This window comes from Anas platyrhynchos, chromosome 4 (assembly GCF_047663525.1).
Source record: "Anas platyrhynchos isolate ZD024472 breed Pekin duck chromosome 4, IASCAAS_PekinDuck_T2T, whole genome shotgun sequence".
Classification (NCBI taxonomy): Eukaryota; Metazoa; Chordata; class Aves; order Anseriformes; family Anatidae; genus Anas; species Anas platyrhynchos.
In genome coordinates, this window is record NC_092590.1 from 76,899,517 (window position 1) to 76,917,486 (window position 17,970).

A 17,970-nucleotide genomic window follows, 5' to 3' on the forward strand; every position below is an offset into this window, starting at 1 on the left:
CTCAGGACCTGGGGACAGGGCCAGGCACTTCCTTCTGCTCCCCCTCGTGATCTTGGGCCAGCTTTGTGGGGTTTTCTTCCCCAGTGTCTCACGCGCTGTTCCCTTTCCAAAATACTGACCCTGCGTCTTCGCTTCTGCTTCTTTGAACCCCGTGATCCTGCTTGTGCTCCTGGTTTCTTGGCACTCACCAAATGTTTGCCTCCAGTTTCGTGGGCAGCCGGTGGCAGCGATGAGCTCAGCACCGTCCTGCATGGTGTGATAAGGAGATGACAGCCTGCAGATAAGAGCCTGGGGTGCCTCGAATCGCAGATGTGGTCCTGCCAGGATGAGATTTAAGCATCTCAGTGCCTTTCACACCGGACCTACACATTTGCTTTGGCATTTCAAGTCCTTGAAAGCAAAGGCTCGAAGCCCTTGTTATCCTACAAGTGATGCCACCCCAGCTGTAACTCCCCAGGGCCGAGTTTTGAGCAAGGAGTGAGCAGAGCAGGAGCTGCAGGAGCGTTGGCACCGCTCACCACATCTCCCAGAGGGAAGGAACCTGCTGGGGCCCTCGGGCTCGTTTCCTGCCAGGGCCGGGCAGCGAGGAGCTGGTGAGCGACTGCGCTGGAGAAGCTTTAACTCCTCGAGCCAGATGTGGCGAAAGAAAATGCTGCGAACCCCCCGGCATCCTGCTGCCAGATGCCAAAACCCCTGCCCGTAAATCACAGCAGCTGCCAGCAGCCTGCTCCTGTCCCGGCAGTGGTTTGTCTGGGAAGCTTGGCAGGCACTGAGAAGGGTTTTAAAGCAAGCGGGCTGGATAAATTCCTCCCTCTGGGGAATTTAGACTGGGGGAGTTCTGTTTTTTTTAACTCTGTTTTCAATGCTAGGTGATCACCTCCAAATCATTACCCCGAAATCACACATCTGTTGGTCAGAATAACATTTCGAGGCCTCGTGGCTGCAGAAAGGGAAAATGCAGAAATAACCAGAGCGTGCCTCGGTAGCTCTGTTGTTGGAGGATTAAATCCTGCTGGGAAGACGTGCTGGCTGGAATCGCACAGAGGATGCTCAGCAGGTGGAAACGGGAGTCCCAGGAGCTGAGACATGGAGACACAGCCCGGTGGCCCGTGCAGATTGACCAAGCTGCTGGAAAATGAAAATCCCCCCTGCTGGCCTCGCTGCGATTTATCCGGAACATGCCCTTTAGGGCCGTTTTCCTCTCTGGTTAGCGTTGCTTGTCTTCCAGCTGCATCTGGGGGATTTGCTTGCTCGGTGTCTGCAGGAGGAGAGAAGTCCAAGCAGGGGCTGAAGGCCACGTCTGCTGCAGCTCAGACACCGTTTCGTGATGAAGCAGGCAGACAACCAGCAAATAACCCCCAGCCTCCCCAAGGAACCTCAGCCCCGGGCTGAACACAGTCAGAGTCAATACTTAGTGTGGAAGCCTTGCCTCTTACTGGATGTGAAACTGGAAGCAAAATCATGACTATTTTAAATAATACACAGCATCTGTGTGGTTTTACAAAAGCCACAGTTTTCACCTATTTTTATTAAAAGGATCTTTACCATTTTTCCAGAGCTCATGGGCATATTTAGAAATTTCACATACGACAGAGGCAGAAGATGCTACACAAAAACTTCAGCCCTGCAGCAGGTGGACCACTGTGGGCACTTTGAATTGTGCAGAAGGAACCCCTAGTGTGGCCCACGTCTCCCCTCTTGCAGCTTTCTCAACAGCAGTTTTCATCTCCAGGGTCACAGTTTCCAGCTCTTAGAGAAAATCGAGGTGCTGCGAGTGGTGCTGGCAGGTTTTAATCTAACCCTGGCGTATCAGTACTCCTTGAGTGTCGGGTCGTGGACCTGTCTTCACTGCCAGCCTTGACAAATGCAACCCGAATGAGTAGCTGTGTTGTTTGAAAGCAGAAATTGTAGAGCTCTGCCCCGTTAAATTGTGGCTCTGGATGTTTGTAGATAGCAGCTGGTAACTGCACCTTTCTTTTCCTGTTGCAGATGAGACTCCAATTATTGCTGTGATGGTGGCCCTGTCTTCCCTCCTAGTCATAGTATTTATTATTATTGTGCTGTACATGTTAAGGTAAGAAATGCTTTAATCCTGGCTTCTCTTACTTGACAGAAATGAATTGCTGAATGAACAGGAATAAGCAGGAATAAGCAAATGAGTGGCTGCTTCCTATCGTGAGCCTGTTGTTCTGTTTCCTAAGCTATGCAAATCGACACAGCCAGTGTTAGAAAAAGAAGTCAGTAAGGATAATGAAAATTATGGTCGGGGTTATTTAATAAATGCTGCTTATTCCTTTCATTATAAAGCTATTCCTTACGTGACATAGTATTTGTTGAGTTAGTGAAAATGTGCTATTTGGTAGGAGAGGCTAAACTAAAGTCCTGGTTGTGCAGTTACAGAGCAGGTGAGGTTTCCTTGCAAGGCTCAGGGTGGTGGTTTGACTAACCCGGGGAAGCTGCACGCAACTCTTGAGCCAGAAAGTCCTTTGTGTGTGAAGGTGCATTATTCCTTCATTCCTATCTTGATATCAAACATGATCCAACGCCCGTGGAAGCCAAGCTGTGCCTCGTGTACCACACCTGTACGTTGTGGAAGCAGCTCTCCCACTGCATGGTGGTGGGCACTGGAGCTCGGCAGGAGCACTGGGTGATGCTGCAGCTGGAGCTGGAGCCCAACAAAGCCTTTTTAGATCCATTTAGAAAAAATCCAAGCTTTTGGGCTGCTCAAAACCATACCCTTAATGAACCCAGCTCCTGAGCGCACGCCTGTTCAGCTGGAAGAGGGTGTTTATTCACCTGCTGTAAACATTTTAATTTGCTCGACGTTCTGGTGATTAAATAATTAAAAAAAAAAAAAAGGCAGTTTCCTTAGTGGTAGAAAAATTCCCTTCGTCTCTTGGCTCAGGGCCTGCTCTCGCGGCAGTGAACCCGAGGAAAGTTTTGCCTCGGGAGGTCGGCAGCAGCAACATTTTGAGTCCTCCCCACCTGGCACCAGAGCCAGCTCCAGGCCTGGAAGAAAAGAAAAGGTTTCTGTTCGCCTCGCTCCCCCTGTGCCTTCCCAGTGATTCAGCAAAACACTTAACTTCGGGGAAATGGGGAGTGAGCACGTGCTTCCAGTTAAAAGCCCACGGAGAAGGGCTTTGCTGAATAAGGATGGATGAACTTAGGTTTTACGGGCTTTGCTGAATCAGCCCGCGGCGCAGGAGCTCCTTGGGGTGCTCTCTGTAAAAACCAGCCTTAAAGGCCGTCCTCCTGGCCTGCACCTTGTGCCTGCAGCCTTTCTGCTGGCAGCTGGCTGGAAGCTGTGTCCGTGGGCAGGATTTTACAGGTCCCCTTAGCGCTGTTTGCTTGTTCACCTCTTGGATCCAACAGTGAATTCATAAAATTCCCCTCACTGCCAGGGCTGGGGCAGCCACAGCTCCTCGGGGCGGCCTGGACAGGGCCTCACCGCCCTCACAGTGACAAATTTCTGCCTTGTATCTAACCTAAATCTGCCCTTTTTCAGTTTAAAGCCATTACTCCTTGTCCTATCACTACACCCCCTGACAAAACGTCCCTCCCCAGCTTTCCTGCAGCCCCCTTTAGGTACAGGTAGGCCGCAGGCCCGTTTTAGCAGAAGCAGGCTTCCAGGCACAACCCCTGGTGGCTGACTCCTGATTTTCTAACTCCTTTTTTTTTGTTTTCCTTAGGTTCAAGAAATACAAGCAAGCAGGGAGTCACTCCAACTCCTTCCGCTTGCCCAACGGCCGGGCGGACGATGCAGGTGAGGCCTGTGCTGCCATGACAGGGGGACAGGGGACAGAGGGTTACAGAGCAGGCCAATTCCTCCTTCAAACCACAAATGGCTTGTTTTAGTTGCTTTAATTAATTTATTTATTTATAAAACCGAGGCCTGTAGAAGTCCAGGAAACCCATGTGTTTGGCACTGTAGCAGTCTGAGCCCAGTGCAAATTCAGCAGGCAGGGCCCGCTGCGGCCAGAGGGCTGGGTGCCCTGGCTTTGTTTCCCCTAATGTTTTTGCAGGAAGATGTTTTTCTAATCTGTGTTTTCCTTTCTTTCTTGTTCGGAACTTTCTGTTTTCCATGATTCTGACACACTTTTATAAAAATGAGAATTCTCTTCCCTGCTTGAATTCCAGTGACAAATGTTTTCCCTCAAGTTTTCAGTAATGTGATCGCTTCCAAAACTGAACTGCTTGCAATTCCCTTTGAATATCCACAATATCCGTTTGACTCAAATAAGCACCTTTTTTGAAAAAACACACCTTTGTGAAATAATTCAACATCCTTCCCCCCCTTTTAAATTAGGGGATTCAAACTCTTGTGGAGGTCTTGACCGTAGGCACCCAGTTAACATTTCAGAGAGAAAGCAGGGAATGCATTGGGCTTTCTTTATAAAAACCTTCTCAGACTTCTGAAGGATGCACAGATATTACAAATGCAATTAAAAAGTCTTGTGGCAACCTGCTGTAATGTGAGCGGTGTCTGTAAGAGCTGAAGAGGAACCTCCACCTCTCAGACCCAGTTCCCATCCTTTATTTGAGCTCCCCCATATGAAGCAGACACCTTACGAGTGAGCGCTAACTGAAAATCAGCACCTTTTTTTTTCACGTTGGCAGCTAAGGCTTTCCCAGCCCGAGCTTTATGTTGCTGTAAGCTAAGGTGTGAACTTTATAAACCGTCAGTCGTGTTGATATAACCCTCACGTGGCCTTTCTTGGCTTCGCTTGCGTTGCGCGGTGAAACCACAGTCGAGAGCAGCCCTCGCTGTGCTCACCTGGGAGTTATGTCACGGTCATCCTGCCAAACTTTCTGGGTTAACGAGGGTGAAGGATGAATTCAGATGAGGTAGTCTTCAAAAAGGCAAAGGATGGTAGGGGTTGGAAGGGACCTCAGAGCCACCCCGAGCCCCCAGCCCAGGCTGCCCCCAGCCCCATCCAGCCTGGGCTTGGGCACTGCCAGGGATGGGGCAGCCACAGCTCCTTGGGGCAGCCTGGGCAGGGCCTCACCACCCTCAAAGTGAAGAATTTCTTCTTAATATTTAACCTAAATCTGCCCTCTTTTAGTTTAAAGCCATTCCCCCTTGCCCTATCACAACAGACCCTGGTGTCCATCCCCAAAAAATGAGGCTTGGGCCTCATTTCAGCATCCTGGCTGTAGGAAAGAGCAATGCTCAGCCCCAGGGTGATGACAGAGTTCCCCCTTATCACAGCATCCCCACATTTTTGCCCAAAGGAGGAACAAAATCCATGAGCAGGGTCAGAAAGGTGGCCCCAAACACGGACAGCCCGGGGCAGGTGGGCGAGGATGGGTGCTGGGGATGGGTGCCGGGCACTGAAGAGAGGCTGGGGGACACCTCTGATGCCCGGGTGTTGTTGCAGAGCCTCAGAGCATGCCGCTGCTCGCCAGGTCCCCCAGCACCAACAGAAAATACCCTCCTCTGCCCGTCGACAAGCTGGAAGAGGAGATAAACCGCCGGATGGCAGATGACAACAAGCTCTTCCGAGAAGAGTTCAACGTGAGTGCCTTTGCCTCTCCCTCTCTCCCGCAGCTCGAGGGATGGATGGGAGCGGGACACTTGAATAAAGGGGTTTCTTCACTCCCTGGCAGTGTTTTTTTCCAGTGGACACAACCAAGCCGGTACGGGGTGGTGCTCATTTTTCAGACGGGTCCAAAAGGCTTCTCTGTTCCTCTGCAAAGCGATGGGTGTTTATTTCAAGGGGGGCAGTGATTATCTGCAGCCCCAGAGCAGTTTCACAGCTGATGAGATGAAGAGCGTGATGGAGAGAGAATTCAAATCTCTGCCTTCTTTCCCTGAAATCCCGCAGCTCGGGCACGCAGCTAACTGTGTAGGGCGTGTGACACACAGCAGAAAAATCCCGGTCTCATTTGGCAGAAGAGCGGAGACAAAACAGCTGGTACATCAAAGGGGGAGCTACTCGGAGACTTTTACATATTTATTGCAAAACGCACAAAGAGGTTTTTACCCTCGTAACTGGGTTGTAGGATCCCTCTGTCTCTTTGCCTGAGTGGGCCTGTCTGCCCACCCACCTGCTCTCATTTTGCAGGCTTTTCTGGGCATCTTCCATCCCATTGTCTAGGTTCATCTTGTGTTTAAAGCAGGTTACTGAGGCGTGGTGGTGATTTGCAGGTATGCTGAAGGCTCTTCTCCCACCTGCAGGGATCCCAGTTTTGGGGTGTCACACGAGCAAAGGGGATAATTGAGTTGATAAATAATGAGCAAGGTTATTGCATTCACTACAAAACGTAGAGAGCTTTGCTAGCAGGCTGCACTATGGGGTTTCAGTTTTTGGGGCCAGGACGTATCATGAATGTTTTGAGGTGGAGGAGCTCTGGAAGAGCATCCCAGGCTGCTGGTTTCCTCCCCGGTGCTGCCTCCCCTCCTCCTGATCCTCATGGCTGTGAGGGAAGCACCACCAACACAAACTGCTTCTAAAGTTGTGCTGTGGTGGTGTCCCAAATCCACAAACAGCCAAAACAAGAGTTCTGACAGAGGAATGGAAACGACCCAGTCTGCTCGAGTGAGCTGTTAACCTTTAGTCTGAACCGTGACGATTTACAGAACAGCACCTGGCCTTCAGCACTGATGGATTTTGGCAATAAGTCAAGTATCGTGCTCTGATCATCTCTTCTAAGATCTCTAAAGGTTCTCCGTGGTTCTACAGCCCCTTGTGATGATGAACCTCGTACGGTTTCATCTCGGCCAGGCAGTAACTGAGAGATGTGATGCTGAGAGAGGTGATGAGGCAGGGGACAAAGCTAATAACTGTCTGGGGCATTACACCAGAGCTGCTGGGCTAGCTGGATTCCCCACCAGCCTAATTAATGAAAGAAAACCCACTGCTGGGTTGCACAGAAAGCTTCCTGGTGGGGACAGTACCCTGCAGGTACTCGGGCTGTGGGATTTTGAAGCTGGGGCTTCAGTCTGGTCACGTTTGGCCTGGCTGTTAATGGAGGAAATCTCAGCAGGAGCCTCCCTGCGTAGAAATGAGCTCCCGAAACCCCGTGCTGGTGTGTTTGGTGTTGGAGGCTTTGCTGCCACCTCGTGTTTGTGGGGCTGGAGGCTGCAGATAGAGCCTCTGGGAAGGGATTTGCTCAGCCCAGGCTGTCTAAATGGTCACCTGGAGCTGCGTGGGGGCAAGGAGCAGTGCAGGGATGAAGGTGAGGGAGAGGAGGTAGGGATTAGCAGAGCTGGGGCAGGCTGGTGGTGTGGCTGACCCATGGATTTTGGAGAGCTGAGCACCCAGGAGTGTTGGTGCTGCCCAGAGAGCTGCAGGGCAGCCCCTCTGTGCTCTGATTTTCTTTCCCTGGACAGGAGCTGCTACTCACCTACCTCCTGGAGGCCAGAGAAGGGCAAAAGTTAATATTTGCCCCTCCTTTTTGCCCCTCAGATGGGATGCTCAGACGTGGCACACCTGACCCGTGCCAGAGCCCTGCCTCCTTCACGTTTAGCAGTGCCACGAGCCCCCTGGTGTGGGACGGTATCACCCCAAACCCCGTTTTGTGCCGTTGCAGGCTCTCCCAGCGTGTCCCATTCAGGCCACGTGTGAAGCTGCTTCCAAGGAGGAGAACAAGGAGAAGAACCGATACGTGAACATTTTGCCCTGTAGGTAGCAGAGCGGCCGGTGGGGCTGGGGGTCTGGGTGAGGGAGGACGCTGCCGGGGTGGTCTCGCCTCCCCGAGGGGCTGCTGCAGCTTCCAAAGCTTTATACACACAAAATCCATCCTTGGGTAAGGTCCAGCACCTCCCCAGGCATGTTCAGAGAAGAATTTGGGGGCACAAAGTCATTTATTCATGCAGCGAAGCCGGGATGGGGACCCACCGAGCCCGGGCTCTGCTCCAAAAAATGTCATTTCCAGCCCTGTGGGGTTTTTGTTTTTAATGCCCACTTGTCATTTTTCCCCAGATGATCATTCCAGGGTTCACCTGACTCCCGTCGAAGGGGTTCCTGACTCTGACTACATTAATGCCTCCTTCATTAATGTAAGTGGCTGCTTTCCCCCCGAAGCAGGGCCCGGCCACGTGTGTGGCTTTTATGGGGTGCGACTTTTGTCTGGGAGAGGACCCTGGAGGACAGGGGTGAACGTAAATTCCGCCTGGAGCTCTGCCATTGCTCAGCCCCATCTCTTCACACCTCGCTTTCCTCCCCCTTCTGCAATAACGCAAAGCTCCTGGGGGTGCTGCAGAGCCCAAGCCGGCCGCTTTGGGAGGGATTTGGGAGCCGTTCCCAGTGAGCAGAGGATTTCTGATTAACAGCTGACGGCTCCTGGGGCTGATTAATCACAGGTACTTCCCAGCTTGCAGGGCTGGACCTGAAAAAGAGATCAGGCAGTCTGGCTAAAATGTATTGAGAAATATCTTTGCCCTACTCGGCTCCTAGGGGGCAGCAGGGTCTGTGCCTTCTGGTAGGGAATTGATGATTTTGGAGAGTGGGAGAGTGTAAACTTCACTTTATAGTGCTCATATGAATACAAAATCCTGCTTTTTATTAATTTGATGTCCTGTTTCTTGCCTTGGGCAAATGCTGGTCTTTCATCTCCCCTTTTTCTCCTTTTCTCCGCAGGGGTACCAAGAGAAAAACAAGTTCATTGCTGCACAAGGTAAGCACCCGGTTGTGCTGCTAGCTGCGCCTCGAGGGGTTTGGGCTGGGTCCTCCTGCCCTGTGTGGACCCTGCTCAGGGTGAAAAGAGGCTGGGCTGGCCCACAGCTTGGCCCCAAAAAGTATTTCTGCGGGTGTGCCACAACTCTTCCCAAGCTCCCAGCAGAGCCTGACAGCAGCTCTCCTGTCACCCAGCCGGGGCAAAGCTTCGCCTCTCCTTTTTTCCCCTGGCTCGCCCTTAGCCTCGGGCTTGGCAGGGGATGTGGAGGTTGAGTCAGCTCCTTGCCTGGCAGGCGGTGGAGAGCGATTCCCGTGCCATATTGAAATAGGATCCCGTGGTTAAAGCACAAGGCTCGGGGGCAGGACTCGTGCGTGCTATTTGCGACGGCCACGGTTTCCCCGTGTGACCTTGGGCAAGTTGTTTCCACGCTCCGTGTGTCTGATTTCCCCTTTCTGGGGCTAAAAATGGAATTCCCGGTCATAAAAAGTCTCCAGTCCCTTTAAAAAAAAAAAAATAGCCCTGCTATTGTGTGTGATAGGATTGTTGTTTGGGTTAGCCAACCTACCCGGGGACGCATCCTGTGCTGACATCTACCGGCAAAAACCATCTCAGCATCAGCAGCTCTCGTGTGGCCAATTCCTTTCCCTAATAACAACCCCATCTGTTCATTTTGCCCTTAGGACCAAAGGAAGAAACAGTGAACGACTTCTGGAGGATGATCTGGGAGCAAAACACGGCAACGATCGTGATGGTGACCAACCTGAAGGAGAGGAAGGAGGTGGGTGGCAGCTTTTCGCCTCTCCCCGCCCTCTTCTCCTGAGTTTTTCTCCCAATCTCAGCCGCCCGCCTCCCATCTCTCCCCGCAGTGTAAATGTGCTCAGTACTGGCCGGATCAGGGCTGCTGGACCTACGGGAACATCCGTGTGTCCGTGGAGGACGTGACGGTGCTGGTGGACTACACCGTGCGCAAGTTCTGCATCCAGCAGGTGCTGCACCCCCCCCAAATCCCTCCCCGCATCCCTCCTCGGGGCCGGTGCCCTCTGCAGTCTCACCCCACAGCATCCCCGCCTCCCTTTCGACCCAGAGTTATTACAAACATGCTCACCTCGAGTGCCTGGGACCCCGTTTTCCACTCAAGGCAGGCAGCAGCCAGGTCTGACGTTCAGCCCCAAAATCCTCCAGCAGTCGCTGTCCCTTTCGGTGCCTCCACAGGAGCCAGCTCCGCCTCACGAGCCCAGACGAAACCCAGCGCCAGCGCCGTGCGCGTTGCTTTTCCTCGCCTTTCCCATCCGTCACTCCCTCGTCCCACCCTCCGAGGCTCCGGCTGCCTTCGTCACTGGTTGTTTTCCCCATGCTCCCAGAGGCAGGCGACAAAACTGGCGGGGGGGGGCATGGGGAATGAGAGAGTCAGGTTGGGGATGAAATTGGGCAGGTGGCATCACCTGGGTGATGGTAGGAGCTGCTCTGGTGTTTTCCAGCTTCAAGGCCACCCGCAGGATGCAGGATATGATGCAGAGCAATTAAAATAACAGCCTTTTAGAGCCAAATCCGGCCCTGGAGCTTTGGTTCGACGCTTCCTAAGCCTGCTAAGTTCAGCCTGGGGGCCGTAGCTCCCCCTCTGCCCCCTGCTTTTGGGGAAAAGAAAGTAAATCTAAGTATTTGGGATGAATCCCAGCCCGCCTTTCCCCTGCAGGTAGGCGACGTCACGAACAAGAAGCCTCAGCGCCTCGTCACGCAGTTCCACTTCACCAGCTGGCCCGATTTCGGGGTGCCCTTCACTCCCATAGGGATGCTGAAGTTCCTGAAGAAGGTGAAGACCTGTAACCCCCAGTACGCAGGAGCCATAGTGGTGCACTGCAGGTGAGCACTGGTGACAGCTAACCTCTGCCTCTCCCCGCTTGCCTGGGAAGCATCTTCTATTTAATACCAAAAGGATGTTTTTTTCCATCAGTTTTTCCTTTTTTTTTTCATTCCCACTTGTTATTTAACGCTGCGAGCTTCGGCCTGTCCACACGGGAACATTCAAAAAAAATAAAAATAAATTGATCTGAGCGAGGTTCTTGATCACTTGGTGCAGCTCGATTCAGTCAGAGCTGAGCTAAAATCCCCTCCTGTGCTTTGGAGGCACCTCCCTTGGTGCTCTGGGCCCGCGAGGGCAGCATCCTGAGCTGCAGGGAGCTGGTGCTCAGCCTGCGAGGGGGAACCCACGTTGTTTATGCGAGATTCAGACTCAGCACCACCCCTGGGGTTTGCAGGAGGCTATGTCCCTTTCCGAAAGGGAAAGCCCCACGGTTAAAGGCAGAGATTAAAGGTTTGGTTTAAGGTTTGCCACCTCCCGAGTCCAACTTCCCAGCTTCCTTCTCAGGAGGCAGCAGACAAAAGGGCTCAGGCTCTCCGTAGCATCACCCAGCCTCATCTTCCATCCCTCCTTTACACCAGGCACAAAAATAAAGCTCACCCTCACGGCGTGGAGGGTGGAAGGGCAGCGGGTAGAAACCTCTCCCTCCTCCTAAACCCAATTTGCTGTTTTCTACGCAGCTCCAGGCTCCAACACGGGGCTCTCGGTGCTGCTGCAGCGACTTATTCCTTGTCCCCTCTGCCTTTTCAGCGCCGGGGTGGGACGCACGGGCACTTTCATCGTCATCGATGCCATGCTGGACATGATGCACGCCGAGAGGAAGGTGGACGTTTACGGCTTCGTCAGCCGAATCCGGGCTCAGCGCTGCCAGATGGTACAGACAGATGTAAGCACGCCGCTCTGCTCCCCTGGAGCTTCTCTCTTTTGGGTTTTCCTTCGTGCTCTCGGCCCCACAGCCCCCTGCAGCAGCTCTGTGTGCAGCTCGAGGTCGTCCCTGGGTTTGGGAGGAGCTCTGAGACAGAGCTGTGTCGAGGGAGCCTTTCGTTAGGTCCCGCTGGTTGCAATCACCAGCTTTCCCTCGCAGCTTTGGGTCAGATTCCTGCAGGAATAGCAAATAAAACCTCGGAGCCCTCACGGGGTGCCCGCCGAGGTCCCCCTGGGAGCTGAGGGCCTCTCCCCACACCCTTTCCAGATGCAGTATGTGTTCATATACCAAGCGCTGCTGGAGCACTATCTCTACGGCGACACAGAGCTGGAGGTGACTTCATTAGAAATCCACCTCCAGAAGATCTACAACAAGGTGCCAGGGACCAGCAGCAACGGCCTGGAAGAGGAGTTCAAGGTGAGCCTGGTTCCTGCTCTGGTTTGCTCAGCCCGTGCCGGGGCAGCAGGGAGCCTCGTGTGCTTGGTTTTCCTCTGCTGGCCCCAAAAAGCTCTCCCTGCTTTCCTTTCTTCCTCTGCAGAAGCTGACTTCGATCAAGATTCAGAACGACAAGATGAGGACGGGCAATCTGCCGGCGAACATGAAGAAGAACAGGGTGCTTCAGATAATTCCATGTAAGGCTGGGCTGGGTCAACGAGGAGGGGGACAGAGGCGTTGGTGGGGGCACAGGGTGGCTGAGGTGGGAGGGGGACTCGGGAGGACGTCTGGCAGGGACAGCATGAAGGGGCAGGGTCAAGGTGAGGTGGGTTTTCAGGGTCCTTGCACCCTTCTCCCTGCTCCAGTCCCCCAAAACCACAGCATGGCAGGAGGCAGAACCAAGTCTTCTTGTTCTAAATGAGCAGAGGGCTCCCGTCCCACATCTTCCTGTGTCTCATTTAGGGCTTGGTGACTTCCCAGCCAAAGGCCACGCATGATTCTCAATAAAATTCCCCAAAACTCAGATCGTTTTGCTTCTGTTTCAGATGAATTCAACCGAGTAATCATTCCAGTGAAGAGAGGTGAAGAAAACACAGACTACGTAAACGCGTCCTTCATTGATGTGAGTCTTCTCGAATCTTCTCCCACCTCACACTTCTCCCTGCGGGAAGGATTTGTCCTGAAACCCTTCTCCTACAGGTTTCATAAGCTTCCTTCCACTTCTCTTTGCTTTTTTAGCACTGGTTTGTCTCAGAGAAACCGTGCAGGCAGCGGGTTCTCAGTCTGTACCCCCAGTTTCTTCGTGGCTTGAGTGGGAGAGGAGATGTAGAGCCTAAGCAGAGCCTCCAAATCCTGCTCTCCCTTCTGCAGCTCCGGGGTTTGACGATGGCCTCGGAGAAGCGGATGCCCAAAGCCATGAAAGTAATTGCTTCATGGCTCGTTTGGTCAGAAAACATCCCCCAGATTAGTTAACAGAGTGGTGCACAGATCCCAAAACCCTGGAGAAAACCAGGTCAATCCCATTACACCTGTCCCGGTGGCTGGAGGAAATGAGGCGGGGAGGTTAAGTGCTTTCCTCCCTCCGAGGAGGACAGCAGTGATTGCACAGCCTTTTTTCTCGTGAGTAATCCTGTTGACTTCAGGGGGCCGTCTCCCAGCAGTGTTTATCTTTGTGCAGCGCTGGGTAAGTGACAAAGAATTAGCCCAATCTCTAACACCATTTATTTTTTTTCTAACATCATTTCTCCCAGCCCAATTTCTAATATCATTTCCTCACGGCAGCGGGGATTTTTTTTTTTTTCCCCCAAAGGGTAATTACTGCCACGGGCTGAACTCGTAAAATCAATGCATTCCCCAGATACAACGTCCCAAATGAGCTTTTCCCCCCAAAAAAAACCCTCTTGTCAGGTCCCTGCATGTGCTGTGGCTGCGTCAGCTGCTGCCGAAAGGCGGATGCGAGCAGCCAGCTTGGTCTAGATCAGAAAGCCGAAATGTCAGGCAGGCAATTTTGTCGAGGGCTCAATTTCCTGCCTCCGCTGAGCTTCGTTTCGATGACGAGCCCCGAATGATGAAACATCTGCAGTCAGCCTGCCGTGAGGTCACGGGGGAGCGGTGGAGGTTTTCGTGCTCTTCTGGCGGAGCGGAGTCACCCTGACTTCTGACAACGCCTGCGTTTGCTCCTTTCTTCCCCAAATCCCCGGGAAGAAGCAGAACTGGAGCACTTAGCCGTGATTGCTACAAAGTTCAGGCTTTTCAACATGTCTTTAGGAGTTCTGGAAAGCCAAACCTTTCTCCTCCAGCCACATAGGGCCACGCACACCTGGGGAATTCGAGCCTGCCTCAGCTGCACTTGGCACAAACGAAGGGCTCGCCGTGGCAGAGCTTTGTCTGGCGGTGCCTCAGCTGCCAAGATTTTGGGGCTGGTCAAACCAAGGCAGATGGCTCTGCCCGCGCCCAGGCTGCGATTATTTGCACAGTGCTGCACTTGGAATGAGCCAGAAAGCCCCAAAATCCACCAGATTTACCATTTCTTGGGTATTTTGGAGGGGAGAGCTCCCACGCGGACCTCAGCTGGTGGAGCTGAGCGTGCGGAGAGCCTGGCACGGCGCGGGGAGCCGCGACGAGCAGCCTGGGCACCGCAGCCTCTCTGCCTGGCGTGGAGGAATAGGGCAGAGCGGGTTTGCTAATCTGGCGTGCCCTTTCACTTGGCACTTCCAGGCGGGATGAAGAGTGCCTGCGCCGCGCTCTTTGCAAGATTAAATCACACGGAGAGCTCCACGGGGGTGCTGCGCCCAGGGAGATTTCTCAGCAGAGCAGTGACACCTCTGCCAGAGCCCCTCTGAGCACCACAAACAAGGTTTGAAGGTGTTTTCCCCCCAAAAAACACATTTTTTTCCTCTGTTTCCATGCAGGGTTATCGCCAGAAGGATTCCTACATCGCCAGCCAAGGGCCGCTGCAGCACACGATAGAGGACTTCTGGAGGATGATCTGGGAGTGGAAATCCTGCTCCATCGTGATGCTGACGGAGCTGGAGGAGAGAGGCCAGGTAAAAGCACGGCCTGGCTGCATCCAGGCAAGCCCTAAAAGGCACCAGAGCCCCCCCTGACCCCTCCTGCAATGCTTTCCCAGGAGAAGTGCGCCCAGTACTGGCCCTCCGACGGCTCCGTGTCCTACGGGGACATCACCGTGGAGCTGAAAAAAGAGGAGGAGTGCGAGAGCTACACGGTGCGGGACCTGCTGGTGACCAACACCAGGGTAAGAGCCCACCCTTGGCCCTTTTTTTGGGGGAACCTCAGCTTTTCCTCCTCCTCCTCCTGCCGTGCTGAGCTCCAGCTGTGCTCTCCCCCCCCAGGAAAACAAGAGCCGGCAGATCCGGCAGTTTCACTTCCACGGCTGGCCCGAGGTTGGGATCCCCAGCGACGGGAAGGGGATGATCAACATCATCGCGGCCGTGCAGAAGCAGCAGCAGCAGTCGGGCAACCACCCCATCACCGTGCACTGCAGGTAAAACCCCCGAAATTCGGGGCTGGCTTCGCCTTCTCCTCCAAACCGCCGGCGTTTTTCAGACCATGCGGCTTGGGGTTGTGCGTGGAGATGAGGAAAAAACATGATGGGGTATGGTGAGTGGATTCCTTCACCTCTGGGTTTCTCTGTGGCAGTGCCGGAGCGGGGAGAACGGGAACTTTCTGCGCTCTGAGCACTGTGCTGGAAAGGGTGAAGGCAGAAGGGATCCTCGACGTCTTTCAGACGGTGAAGAGCTTACGACTACAGAGGCCGCATATGGTGCAGACACTGGTAAGGGCGGCCGAGCACGCTCCCAGGGCCTCGCTGAGGACATTTTGGGGGCTCAATTCCCTGAGATTTTGGAGAAAAACTTCCCCAGCTGAAGGTTTTTTCCCCCCACTGTGAAAGCTTTGGGGTGGAGGTGGGTGAAGAGGTTCCCTCCCCGTCCTCCTGCTGGGACATGGGGGGAGCGGAGCTGGGCTGGCGGAGTGGATCACCCCCTTTTTGAGCTGGGGGAGCCTTTTTGGGGACATCCTCACCCCTTACCCCGTGTAATTATGAAAAAACAGCCTGGAAACTCATCTTGGGGTGACCTGGGCAGAACGCGTGGCAGGGAGAAGAGCACACAGGGCTGGAGGAGGTTCAACAAGAGGGGCTGCGAGGATGCTCGGGGATTTTTTTAGGTCTGTTTGGGCTCAAAATAGGACTTCAGGGAAGGGAGGAGGAAAGCAGCTCCTGCTGTTCCATCCAGAGACATCCCCCATGGGTTTCTCCCCTTTCCCAGCCCCACAAGAGCCATAAAATACTTCTTATGGGGGCAGCTGCTAACGGTGACAGCAGGGCGCGGACCCCAAATCACCTCGCTATTCCTCAAAGGTGGATTTTTTCTTGCCTAACCCTCTCTTTTCTGCTTTTCTGCTCCCCACAGGAACAGTACGAATTCTGCTACAAGGTGGTGCAGGAATACATCGACGCCTTCTCAGACTACGCCAACTTCAAGTGAAAAAAACAACAAAAAAAAAGACAAAAAAACTAAAAAAAAGACAAAAAAAAAATGACAGAAGAGTTGCCTTCTTTAATATTTTGTAATATTCTGTTTGTTAATATACCCCCCCAGAATACGTGTATATATCTTAACTGTTTTAGAGGTTGGTACCACGAGCTTCATCTTAGCTGGAGATTTTATATGTAGCAACGTGTTTAGTGCAGATACTGTCGGCTCCTTTTTTTTTTTTTTTTTTTCTTTTTTCCAATGTTTTATTGGGGAATTAAATCGCGTGCTGGTTGGATTCCTGTCGTCACACCGCCTCTCTTCTGGAGAGCTGCTGCAGGCTGGTATTTCGTTTGTAAATCTCTTTTTTTTTTTGTTTTTTTCTTGAGGGAGTAAAGGTTTTTTTTAAAAAAAAAACACAAAACGCAACAAAACCAAACCGCCAAGCTAGTCTGGATCTCTGGAAACGTTCCCCACAAGCACAAGCTTTTTTTTTTTTCCGAACCTCGCAGGGAAATGGTTTCACATTTTTCTGCCGGTCAGCTCTTAAAAAAAAAAAAAAAGGAGAAAAAAAAAACAACAAAAAAAGCTTTTTCTGTGTGTGTGTGTATGGAAATATCCTCGGGGGTGTGGAAGAAGCAGCAGAAGTCGCCTCTTTTGGGGTCAGTGGGGTCGGGAGACGAACCTCGCGGTGCAAGGAGGGGTTTGCACTAAAAAAGGGGGAAAAAAGGGGAAAAGAAATAGGATTTTTTGCTCCCTGAAGGAAACGGGTGTGTGGGGTGTGCCTGCAGCTGCGGGGCCTCCCTCCCTGCTCACCCAGGTTGGCTCCAGCCAAATTTATGGGGAGCTGCAGCCCCCCCACAAACCGGCATTGGGATTGCTGGGGCTGTGTTCGTGTTCCCCCAAACCCCGGCTGTCCTCCTGCATCCCTTTTCCTTCCCCAGCCCTAAAATGAAGCCGGCACCAGCTCCACCCAACCCTCAGCCTAAAAACTGGGAATTTCTGCTCCTAGGGGACGGGGCCGTGTTGTTTTTGCCTTCACCCCCTTTTTTTTTGCGGGCAGAGATTTGGGTCCCCCCAAATTATTTCCCCCAGCACCCCAAAAGCCACACGTAGGGTCAGGATTCGGCTGTTTGCTCCCAGGTGATAAATCCAGGGAAACCCTAAATGCGATGGGACAGGGCACGGGAAGAGCCCTAAAGAAAAAATCCTAAGGGCACTGTGCTGCAGCGCTTTTTTGTTAAAAAAATGGGTGAATAGGGTCAATTTTAATATTTTTCTCACTCTGAGGAGTCACTGGATGAGGATTTTTTCCCTTCCTTGATGCTCGGAGCTGGGTTGAGGCGTTTTGGGGCCGTGGGCTCCTCTGCAAATAACAAGGGCTGGAGAGCTGCCGGAGCTAATCCGGGGCCGGATCCCCTTTAATCCCAGGATTTGGGGCGGCAAAGGGCAAATTGGTGAGGAAAAGGGAAAATCTGTTAAAGGGGGAGGGAAACTGAGGCAGGAGGGATTTGCTGCTCGCCCCGCCTGCCCAAAGCATCCTCCAGCCCCGTGCGCTGGCTGCGAGGTCCCCGGGGAACGGGGCCGACGTCAGCGCCACCGAGCTCGGCCCTACAAAAAGAGCCGAGCCCCGAACACAGCCCAGAGCCCCGCCGAGAGCAGGTGAGAGCCTGGGGGGGGAATGGGGGCACCCCGGGGTGGGGGGACCTGAATCTGCCCTAAAGGCACCCATGGGTGCTCACAGCCCCTGGGATCGCCACCCCAAACCCACCCCGAGCAGCACCCATGGGTGCTCATCACCTCCAGCATCCCGACCCCAAATTCAGCCCAGCAGCACCCATGGGTGCTCACACCCTCTGGGATCCCCATCTTAATCCCAGCCTGAGCAGCACCCATGGGTGCTCATCCCCATCCCAAAGCCACTCCGAGCAGCACCCATGGGTGCTCACACCCCGTGGCGTCTCTATCCCAAACCCAACCCAGCAAGCACCCATGGGTGCCTGTCCCCTTTAGCATCTCCATCCCAAACCCACCCCAAGCAGCACCCATGGGTGCTCAAACCCCATGGCATCTGCACCCCAAATTCAGCCCAGCAGCACCCATGGGTACTCACACCCCCAGTATCTCCCCTCCAGCAT

General features: G+C 53.2%; 1 protein-coding gene across 5 annotated transcripts in view; it reads left to right on the forward strand.

The window, feature by feature from the left end:
- PTPRA (protein tyrosine phosphatase receptor type A) overlaps positions 1-16,249 on the forward strand; it is a 77,928-nt gene extending 61,679 nt beyond the window's left edge. For all 5 annotated transcript variants that reach the window (XM_038178436.2, XM_038178437.2, XM_072037896.1 and 2 more), the window contains 18 exons: positions 1,990-2,074; positions 3,690-3,763; positions 5,379-5,515; positions 7,534-7,624; positions 7,926-8,002; positions 8,583-8,619; positions 9,300-9,397; positions 9,486-9,605; positions 10,313-10,479; positions 11,228-11,363; positions 11,670-11,819; positions 11,941-12,034; positions 12,383-12,459; positions 14,249-14,383; positions 14,467-14,592; positions 14,690-14,841; positions 14,997-15,132; positions 15,770-16,249. In XM_038178436.2, the coding sequence (XP_038034364.2) occupies positions 1,990-2,074; positions 3,690-3,763; positions 5,379-5,515; positions 7,534-7,624; positions 7,926-8,002; positions 8,583-8,619; positions 9,300-9,397; positions 9,486-9,605; positions 10,313-10,479; positions 11,228-11,363; positions 11,670-11,819; positions 11,941-12,034; positions 12,383-12,459; positions 14,249-14,383; positions 14,467-14,592; positions 14,690-14,841; positions 14,997-15,132; positions 15,770-15,844 (1,967 nt within the window). In that variant the 3' untranslated portion in view covers positions 15,845-16,249. The remainder of the gene's footprint in view (positions 1-1,989; positions 2,075-3,689; positions 3,764-5,378; positions 5,516-7,533; positions 7,625-7,925; positions 8,003-8,582; positions 8,620-9,299; positions 9,398-9,485; positions 9,606-10,312; positions 10,480-11,227; positions 11,364-11,669; positions 11,820-11,940; positions 12,035-12,382; positions 12,460-14,248; positions 14,384-14,466; positions 14,593-14,689; positions 14,842-14,996; positions 15,133-15,769) is intronic.
- The last annotated feature ends 1,721 nt before the right edge of the window (positions 16,250-17,970 follow it).